This window comes from Eurytemora carolleeae, unplaced genomic scaffold (genome assembly GCF_000591075.1).
Source record: "Eurytemora carolleeae unplaced genomic scaffold, Eaff_2.0 scaffold225, whole genome shotgun sequence".
Lineage (NCBI taxonomy): Eukaryota > Metazoa > Arthropoda > Copepoda > Calanoida > Temoridae > Eurytemora > Eurytemora carolleeae.
Window position 1 is genome coordinate 81,439 of NW_019396157.1, and position 10,462 is coordinate 91,900.

General features: G+C 30.9%; 1 protein-coding gene across 1 annotated transcript in view; it reads right to left on the minus strand.

The window, feature by feature from the left end:
• LOC111696696 (uncharacterized) overlaps positions 1-9,743 on the minus strand; it is a 38,021-nt gene extending 28,278 nt beyond the window's left edge. The window contains exons 1-18 of the mRNA XM_023466396.1: positions 9,633-9,743; positions 8,452-8,535; positions 8,079-8,152; positions 7,692-7,862; positions 6,017-6,149; positions 5,807-5,871; positions 5,394-5,483; positions 4,757-4,837; positions 4,489-4,601; positions 3,950-4,015; positions 3,219-3,285; positions 2,947-3,164; positions 2,683-2,888; positions 2,530-2,610; positions 1,940-2,466; positions 1,565-1,782; positions 982-1,050; positions 821-882 (exon numbers count right to left, since the gene is read on the minus strand). Of these exons, the coding sequence (XP_023322164.1) occupies positions 821-882; positions 982-1,050; positions 1,565-1,782; positions 1,940-2,466; positions 2,530-2,610; positions 2,683-2,888; positions 2,947-3,164; positions 3,219-3,285; positions 3,950-4,015; positions 4,489-4,601; positions 4,757-4,837; positions 5,394-5,483; positions 5,807-5,871; positions 6,017-6,149; positions 7,692-7,862; positions 8,079-8,152; positions 8,452-8,535; positions 9,633-9,666 (2,359 nt within the window). The 5' untranslated portion in view covers positions 9,667-9,743. The remainder of the gene's footprint in view (positions 1-820; positions 883-981; positions 1,051-1,564; positions 1,783-1,939; positions 2,467-2,529; positions 2,611-2,682; positions 2,889-2,946; positions 3,165-3,218; positions 3,286-3,949; positions 4,016-4,488; positions 4,602-4,756; positions 4,838-5,393; positions 5,484-5,806; positions 5,872-6,016; positions 6,150-7,691; positions 7,863-8,078; positions 8,153-8,451; positions 8,536-9,632) is intronic.
• Positions 9,744-10,462: the final 719 nt, after the last annotated feature.

Genomic DNA, 10,462 nt, shown 5'->3' on the forward strand with positions numbered 1-10,462 from the left:
CGACAATTTTTATTTTCATAGTGACATGAGAGGTTTATCAAAGATCAGAAGTATTTATTATTTATTTTAAATAGTGTCTAAATTCTAATTATGACTTATTAAGCGTTTAAAAAAAAACTTTTAATGCAAAATTTTGTATTGTTTGATTTAAGCCAATTATTTAAGATTTTTATCCAATAAAGATAGTTAAAATTTTAACATTGTATCTTAATCTAAACAAAATTTAAAAAATGTTAAAGCTTAAATCAAAGATTAAAACAAAATAAACTAAGTTCAATTTAGATATGAATTTTCAAATAGCCTTCTTTTATTATAAAACATAGTTACAAATCACTACAATCAATAAACAACTCTAATCTTTGGTAAACTCTTTGTGCCACTATGCGGAGACATATACTGCATAGCAAATCAGTGCTTGGTTCTGCATAGGGTTATAGGCTCATGGTGGCCGGGAGGTTCCCTCTCTCAGGGACGTAGCCCAAAATCAGGTCCAGGTCAGGTTAGGTTTCTACACAAGGTTCCCAACAAACATGAGGAGGTAGGGGGTCCAAATCACTTAAATGTTATCTTTAATGCAGATACATATGTCACAATATATTACCATGTTATATGTAGAATTTGTTTGGGTTTTATTTATTAAGAAATTAGTGAGAATAAACTAAATATTTCTAATTTCTTATTTAAAATTTATTACTGTTAACTCTTAAAAATAGTATGTTGCTAACATTAATTTGTTTTTTAATAACAGTTAGTTTGGGTTGGAGATTTTTGGAAATTAAATTTTCTTCTTTAGCTAATTATTTCAAGTTTTAAATTTTACCTAAAGTTCTATTTGAATATGTATAGATATAGTCAGCTAATTCATCGCACTCTCGGCTCCATCTATAACAATGAATAAATATAACAATAATGATATGTTATAACAAAGAATAAGTCCTGATAAAACCTAGAGTGTTAACAATGAAACCGATTAGCACTTACCTTCTATACACACGATAAGGATATACTTGATTGTTGGTGTAGTCGGAATTCAGGCAAAACTGATTTGGTCTAAATTTAGAACATTGCTATATCTTTGAAGGGAGATGTTAGTAAAACTAATAAGGGAGTTAGTTAGGTTAATATCTATCATCAAAACCAGAAGATCCCTAACAAGCTTAATACTTCTTAATATTCTGTAAAGAAAAATGACCTAAAACTAAATAAAATGGCACTGCACAGTTTACCACACGTACCGCAACTTCCCAATCCCAGTGCTTGCCCCCTGCACCCCAAAACTACTTTCATAACACAATAAATATTTACAGTTAACTTTACAAACGGCAATTTTACGAATTAACTTTTAATTGGGGGGTTGGGTTAAAAACTGGGGAGCATGGTTTGATATTTGGAAGAGCAGGTGGATGGACGAACGCCCTCTAATTGTTTTGACTTAGCATTTTATTATTTTTAACACCTAAAAAATTTGTTCACTTTTAGGAATAGTATTTTAAAGGATTTTTTGAAAACATTTTTTTAATTGGAAAGGTACACTGTATAGAAAATAATAAAAAAATTATATTACCCATTAGGTCTGTTTGATACACTTTGATTCAGAGTACGATAACAGTTCTCCATGAAGAATTTCCAAATCAAATTGCCACAGTGGTAATTTCTATTTTGGATCTCTGGCCCACATCTTTGAACATGTCTTAAACAATGCGCAGTGACAACATCTCCCATCTCAGGACACCAGTAGTCATCTTTACCTTGACGCAGTCCTGGTTCTGTTGTTGAGGAATACTGAACAAATATAAGTTAACATCTTCAGGAATTATAAAAGTTGTAGTGTTGTAGTATTGTATAGATTGAATTGGGATAAGAAAAGTTTTTGAATTCTTTCAGATAAAATATTCTATTATGAATCATAAATATAAGATTTAAATAGACATATTGCTACCTGATTAACTATAGTCCAAAATGCTTGTTCCAAATTTGGGAAGTTTGTCAGTGAATTAGGTATCTGAGTGTTATTTCCCAAAGGATATGTGTAAGTAACAGTGGGAGAATAAACATAACTGTTTACAATGGTATTAATGTTCAATCCCAGAAAATATGCCATGTACACTGTAATAACATTTATGACACGATCAACATTGCATATGTTTACTATGGTTGTATTAGAAGGTACATCAGGAGTTTTTAGTTCATCTGTACTTGTAGTCAGGTATTCTAAAAGCGCTGTATTTGCATCCGCTAAAGCTACTTTAGGCCCAGTATCACAGATTGTTGAAAATGAAGGATCAGATGTCTGTTTATCAATATTTCCAAGAATAACTGATAAATCTCTAGATAAACATTTGCACTTAAAGTAGTTGGTTTTCAGTCTACGTGCAGCAAAATATACTCTTCCATTTTGATCCGCACCATTGCATTGATATGTACACGACTCAGGGGTAGCATAATTATACTCAGGTGATGTGTCATCTATAAGTAGAGAAAATTTAGTGAATACAGCTTCAGAATCAGAACTATGTTTAATTTTTCTACCTGTAAGGGCATAGACTCCAATATAGGTAGAGCTCCATCCATCCTGTCCAACCTTGGCTTTATCATAATCATAAAACCCTCCTGAAAAATATTTTCAAAACATTAATAATTTGTTTAACAGAATTGTTACATGCAAGAGTTTTTTTTCTTTACCTACAAAATCAAAGAAGAGTTTCTCTGGTCCTGCAGTTTTCTTTACTCTCACACGGCTTGCAACAAAGGACATCAAATAGTTTGGATCGTTAGAATCAGAAAAGTAAATGATACCATTACTGTCCATTTTAGCAGGTGTAAATGTAGTTTCCCATCTTTCTTCCTCCGAAGAATTTTTTCGTCTTGGACTGATCCAGTCTGGGTTACTGAAATTAAGTAAATCAGTATCATTCTTAGTTAAGATAAGTAAGATCTCATATATACCTGTGACTGTATTGAACATCTTTGTAATATCCAATAGAAATTTCCATTGAAATATCGGAGGTAAACTCAGTTTTATTAAAATATATTCCCCAAATCATGCCTGACCTCTGCTTAAGGTCAAATATTATTGTATCACCATAAGAAAAATCCCAGGAGAATCTAGATCTAGGATAGTCCAGCTCAGGATATTCATACAGTTTCACATTAGATAATTTCCCCTAAAAATACACAAGATTGATGAATCTAAAATCTGCTATTTTAGAATATTTAACCTGTGTCACTCTTATGGACTTAGAACTATCTTTCTCTATAGAGTCCTTGTCAGACATCATCAGGGCACTTTAAAAATTAAAAGTTGTTTTAAAATCAAGATATTTCTGTAGACCTCTGTTTTGTTTTACGCTGCAATTTGTGCTTCTTGTGTATATCAACATTTTTACTGCACAAATTGTGTTACAAGTTTGTCCAATGTACATTTAAAACTTTTTCAATATGAGTGCAAAAAGTTTCAAAATTGAATTCTTTTCGGCAAAATGCAAGTGAAAGTAGTTTATGAACAGGAACCCTTCCTCCCCCCCCAGAATACAGTAAAGATTGGCTTTTCAGTAAAAGTACAAGTGTTTTATTGAAAAGCATTGAGAATCTTAAGGTTTCCAATAATTGAAAAAAGTTTATTGTAAAGAATGAAACAGTAAGGATCTTTGTAATCTCCAATGAAACTATTTTCATTTCTGATGAAAGCTTTGATAAAGAACTGCGGCCCGGGTCTACAATTAAACTCTTTCAATTCAAAATTTAAAATTAGAATGTCTGATGAAAATCTAACCAAAATTTATTAAACAAAACAAATGTTAACTTGGTGTTTCAAACTTTACTGGCTTAAGAAGATAAGTTGAAAATTGAAATATTTTCGTACAATTCAAACCAAATTATTGCAATCATTTTAACTACATATATGGTGGTAAGCAAATTCCAATTAATTTTTAAGTTTTAGGAAAACTACCTTTGAGCAAATTTCTCATTAGACTGCCCTACTGACCCTGATGGCTGGGAGAGGTCACAGTACACACTGAATTTTTTTTGAAAAACTGTAGCTTAAATATTTAGTTTAATATCTTGGTACATTGCTAACAAAGGAATTGAGTCTTTGCCACAAACTCAAAATTTTTAATCCCTATATCTTTGCAACCAAATGTTGAAGATATTTTAAACTATGAATTCTAGAAAAGCTATAGGAAATAGAAAATTTGAGTTTGTGACAAAGACACAATTCCTTTCACTGAAAAGGGGTAAACATTAGAAAAATTGTCATAAACAACATTCATGGACAAGTCAAATTTTATACTTCTTTAATGTAAAAAGTTTAAAAAAACTTTGATTTAAAACCAAACCATATAAAACTCCACTAATTCAAAGCTAAATCTACGACTAGTTGTGAAACAGCAATTAAAAATTACGATGTTGGGATTGAAAAATCCTCCATTGAACTGATACCAAAAAATGTTGAAAAATTATATTTCTTTAAAATTAGAAAGAACTTACTCAAATTGGTTATTGTTGAATTTTATCCTGTATAAGTCTCCTCCAAAAACTTGGTGCTTAAAGTATAGTTCAGCACAGGATGATGATATAGGGAAAGCTGTCAAGTTATAAATCTGAACATTAAATCAAGGTTAATCGTTAACAATTATCTTTCATGATCTTCTGAAAATATTATTCAATTATCTTGAATTCTTATTTATGCATGATATATAAAGGATTATTCAATGTTCTTGAATTCTTATCTATGCATAATATAAGAAAGGAATACCTGATATTGTGATGAAGAGCAATCTTGAAAGGGAATTATATCAGTACTAGAATAGCTATCCATACAGTAGCAATCCTTATTCTGAAATATTTTTAATGGTCAACTTACGGAAGCTCAATATTGAATAATGGTTAGTTAAAAACCATTAAAAAAAATTTAGGTATTCGGTTTTTATCTATAGCTAAAACACACAGGTCTTTCGTAATTGTAAATTGACGGTACAGTCCAAACTAGGACCAAAAAGGTTGGCCCATCTCGAATATTCAAATGTTCGCGGGTTTTGTTGTGAGTGAATAGCAGAACATTCTTTTCGTTAATGGTATTTCCATTCATTTTTTTAATCACTGTTCGTCAATAACCTCCATATTAATAACATATATTTCAGAAATTATAAATGGTAAAGGCTGTTAGTCTTTTATGCAGAAAACAAAATAAAAGTTTCTGTTTAAAAAAAAAAATATCCGCTCGTAAATGACGTTGGCTGTTTGTTAACATGCTCTTCGGTTAAATTTACGTTCGAAAACCTCCGTTTCATTCAGGGAACCTTGCCAGTCTTACCTTTTCCAATACTTTATGTTTTGAATAGATAAAAATTAAACATTTAAAGAATTTATAACTTTAAAAGTAAAACAAATACCTGTATTGAGAAGTAAGATTTTCCCCTTTGCCGACATTTTTCAGCACAGTGCCGAGTAGAGAAGTAGTAACCATAGGATTGCAAGTTTTCCTTCATTGAAACAAATTCTCAGGGATCACAAGGAAAAAATATAAAAATGCCAAAAAAGTGTTTAAGTAAAAAGTGTTTAAGTAAAAAATGTTTAAGTAAAAAGTGTTTAAGTAAAAAGTGTTTAAGTAAAAATGTTTAAGTAAAAAGTGTTTAAGTAAAAAGTGTTAAAGTAAAAAGTGTTTAAGTAAAAAGTGTTAAAGTAAAAAGTGTTTTAGTGAGGATTGAAGGACAGAAGATGATATTTTGTCTAATCTTTTCTCAGGTTTAGATTAATAAAGAGTTTAATTAAAAAACACAATAAACTTCAAATATTGAAAATTAACCTTTTGAGCAGAGTTAGGTCTTGTGGCAGAACAGGTTAAATATCCTTCAGGAGTCTCCATTATTTCTAAATAATAATGTTAGACCAAACTATTTCAATGGTCAGTTTTCAAATGTACCCCTTTCAGCTACAAAGAAAATTGACAAAAATTGATTAAAAAATTAAAATGGAACAATTTAAAAATGAATTGCTTGATTCACGTTCCTCTGACCTGGTTTGAAGGATGCTAGAGTTATCTGGGTGCTGGCATCTGCAGACCGTTCAAATGAATTTGGTTGAAACTTGAGAAACCGGAAGTTCATCTTTGCAGTAAAAGTAAACCTGTCTTCAGAAACATTGCAGCTCTGGACACAAATAGACAATTAATAATTAATCATTATAAAATGCTATTTCATTCATGGGTATGCTACAATTTTATTAAATCTCACTTATCTTAAAGATTGTTTCTGTATAGTTTTATGATAAAAACCAGCTCTTTACAAAGGAATGGCATTTACTCTTTTTAAAATCAAATTTTCAAAATTTAAACCACATTTAAAAATACATATAGGAAAATAGTAACTGTTTTCAAGCGCGCAACTAGGGGGGGGGGGATGGGGGCCAGGCCCCTTAGTCTCCTTCCAAAAATAGCTAATTTTCTCGAAAATTAGATAAAAATATGCCCCCACAGTGATTTTTTTTAGAACCTACACTTTTTAAGTAAACTCAAATTCCATTACAACATTTTTCAATATAAGCTCAGATTCTTTTTATTTTTGCCCCTTTTATTTAAATCACACTCACACATTCTTATTCAAATTGCCCCACCAGACTTAAATTTTCCCCCTTTTTTCAACATTTGTAACCCTTGTTTTTTTTGGAATGCCACCCAATATTTTTAATTTGCTCCTAAATAAAATTTTTTTCCCCAAATGTTTATAAATACAAACAACTTTAAATTTAAAGCCCTATCTTAAAAAAATGCCCCTTATTTATTTAAGATAATGCTCAAAAAATTAAGAAGTTTTGCCCCCAACAAAAACATAACCCTTATTTTAAAAAATGCTCTTAAATAAAAATGTTTGAAATATCAAGGGTTTACATCATCAGATTGTAAAGTTTGTGACAAAAACTCAGTTCCTTTGCCCTGATCTAAATGAATGCCCCCAAATATAAACATTTTCACCCAAAATATCCTCAATTGGTAAGGTAGTTTTTTTGTATGGTTGAGTATAATACACAGTTTTCTAGCCCCCCCCCCCATTGAAGTTTGGGGGGGGCAAACATTTTTTGGTGCGCTACGCGCAGATTATTTGCCCTTTGCCCCCCAATTGCTGAATGTCTAGTTGCGCGAATGAGTCTGTTTTAGAATTAACTCATGGAAAATATAGCTTTAAGTCAGGAAATTTAATAAATTAGTTTTTAAAATTATAACTGAAGTTTGTCTTTGATTTGTCATTAAAACCAGTTGCACTTCCCTTAGCATCAAAATTAGCACAAATAATTATGAGGACAAAAATTATTCAAATTGTTCATATTGCCAAGGCAATTTGATTAAACAATTTTAACCTTGTACACACATAGAGATTGCCAACAAAGGAATTGAGTCTTTGCCACAAACTCTGATTTTCTTATCCCTAGATCGTTGCAACCCAATAACGTAGACCTTAGATATTTCAAGACTCAAATCTTTTAAAATAATAGAAAATAGAGTAGATGCTAATTATAGTATTGACCAATAAACCGGAAATGATTGATTGCACAAACTGCAAGCAAAGTTACCTGAAATTGCAAAAATTTGTATTTTAGTGAAATGAAATTAAATTGAGCCGAGATGATTATACTCATCTAAGTTTCAACAACTGAGAACACATAAAGATAAATAACATAATAAAATAGCGCCCTACCAGTCCCTTTGCTGGAGATAGAGTTCCATCAACAAGCGTTGTAAATGTTCTCATATCATTAGACCCAAGCAGTGTAAACTCCTTAGTGCCACAACAGTCCAGGGTTCCTTTGTGTGAGTTTTGGATCTTTAGTCCTGTAAACCTCAGTGGGCAGCCATAGTCCAAAACAAACTACAAACAGAGATTGTACTTTTAAAGTTTATCTACATATGTATACCTAAGAATAGATTCTCACATAGACAACTAGAAATACCATTGTTACAGTAATAATTTACTTAGTCAGTGCACTTTATGATTTATATATTTATGTTTATTTACCATAGAGAACAAATTGTGAGAACATTTTAATCTTCTAAAAAAAATTGTTTTATGTGATATCATACTTACTGAAGCTTCAGTTCCAAGTGTATTCAGGTTTGCTGACCATATACTTGCTGTCTTAGTATCCTCACACTCGGAATCTAGAATAAAACGGGTTTACAAAAATTCATTCTTTACAGTTTGTAATATAGAAACAGATCAAAAGACCACCATATCTGATTTGCCTCAAATTCTAATTGGGGGACTCCTAGAAAATATGTGGAATATTGTAAGCTCAAAATGTTATCCATTTCAAACTTTTTGATCAAACAGAATTCATACTTTAGAATATCAAAGCCGAGGTCTATCATTTTCGAGTTGAAAACATGCTTTTTAAAATTACCAAATGTTAGATTGTGAACATAAATAAAACCCATAATCATGATTAGTATTAAAAAACCTGTAAGAGCATCCAGGACTTTAGGATCTGTAGATGTTGATCGTGAATCAATAACAGCTGAAGGAGTCTTACATGTTCTCGAACCTGTGGATTTAGTTTTTAGAATTTAGGACTGCATGAGGAGTAAGCACACATATTATCTCAATCTTTGGAATTAGTTGGACAACTAATCAGAACTCTTTAACACTATTTATTTATTGCAATAACTCAAAAAGTATTTGAGCTAGGAAGCTCAAATTATCTGACTTTTCTAACTAACACATGATTATCACTTAAGGCTAAAAGCTGGGCTTTTATACATGCTGCCTGAGTCCTTAAGCATACAGCCTTTTTTACCTATACCAGACTAAATCTATATTTAGACCTACGTCCAAAGTTTGGATTTCAACTTATTATTGTTCTTTAGAAAGCGTATAACAAAAGTAACCAGATTGCACAATTTTTGCAAAAAAATTTTGCACAGATTTTTCCACAGACGCCTTTAAAAGGAATTTGAGCAAATTCAGTTTTTCTTAAATACACATTTAGGTTTTGAAAATTTTGCAAATGTTTTTGCATATATGCATTCGGAAAGTGAAGGGTTTTTCAAAAATGTATAATATGTTGCTATTTGCGCCTTTTTTTGCTTCTTTCGCAAGATTAATTTGGATTTTTTCATAGGAATTGAGTGTTTGCCACAAATTCAGTTTTTGTAAAACCTATATCATTGCAACCTTATGATGTAAACCTTTGATATTTCAAACTTACATTATTTTATCTAATAGCATTTATAGTTTAAGATATTAATGGTCTACGACATTGGGTTGAAACGATATTGAAATTAGAAAATCAGAGTTTGTGGCAAAAACTCAATTCCTTCGCAATATTTTTTTGCAGATTACTAAAGTTTAGCCCAAGGACTTTCCAAAAACGTATCAAATGTTATAGATTTGTATTACAACAGTTATGAAACCAGACGTCAGGATAAATAGGGTTAAAGCTTTTTATAGGTCAGTAACTTTTTACAATTTCTTGTAAACTTAAATCTTCCTTGATATTTATGTCAATATATATGTTTTATTAGAATCTTTTTATTTTGTTTGAATATTTTTCTTTAAATACATTTTTTTGTCCGTAATGAAAATTTTGAATGTGTCACTGCTACTATACAGTTCTATTAAGTCTGATGAAAGAAAACTTACCACAGGTCTTTGAGCCCGAAACAGCAAAGAGCATTGGTTCAAGAGCTGTTATTTCTCCACTGTATAACTTACAGGTATTAGGGGTAGAGCTACGATCCGACAGCCATGTGTATTTCTAAACACAATATTGTAATTTTAAACAATCAGAGTCTGGATTTAATAATTGGAGACATTTTCGAACTATGTATGGTGGGTTCAACTATTTTTGAAGTATTCGCTGACGCACATTTAAAATCACAATGTCAAAGTTCAACATTTTGATTAACCCTATAAAATGAGGAGCTGAGAGCTCGTACCAATAAAAGTTTCCTTGGCCAAACCAAACTAGGCTCTAGGACATGAACTGTTGGTTTTGTTTGTTAACAATTTTAAAATTAACCGGGTTTGTCGTTTCTTACCGGAATCTTTAGTTATTTTTCTAAAACTTGAATTTGAACCAGCTGCTGCATAAAAGATACAAAAATTAAAAGCCTTATTTTTACGTGAGTTTGTCTACAACGAAGTGTCTGAGTATCTATCTATGTCTGAATCTGAATATATTCATATTTTGATATCTAATTCAAAATTCATCGAAAATATCGTAATAAACCATATTTACTAAAATATTCAAAATACAAAGCTAACTGTTAATTATTTTAAGGACCATCACAAATATGTTTGTTTATTTATAAGTTCTTCTAATCTTTTTCCTTTTCTCTCATTCACTGCGATTTAGTGGTCTCACGCTCTCAAGCAAAAATCGTTGAGAATTTTGCCAATTACTTCTAAAAAACCAAATCTAACAAGAAGTGCTTTATCATAAATAAAGATATGTTTAATTTCTAATTTGT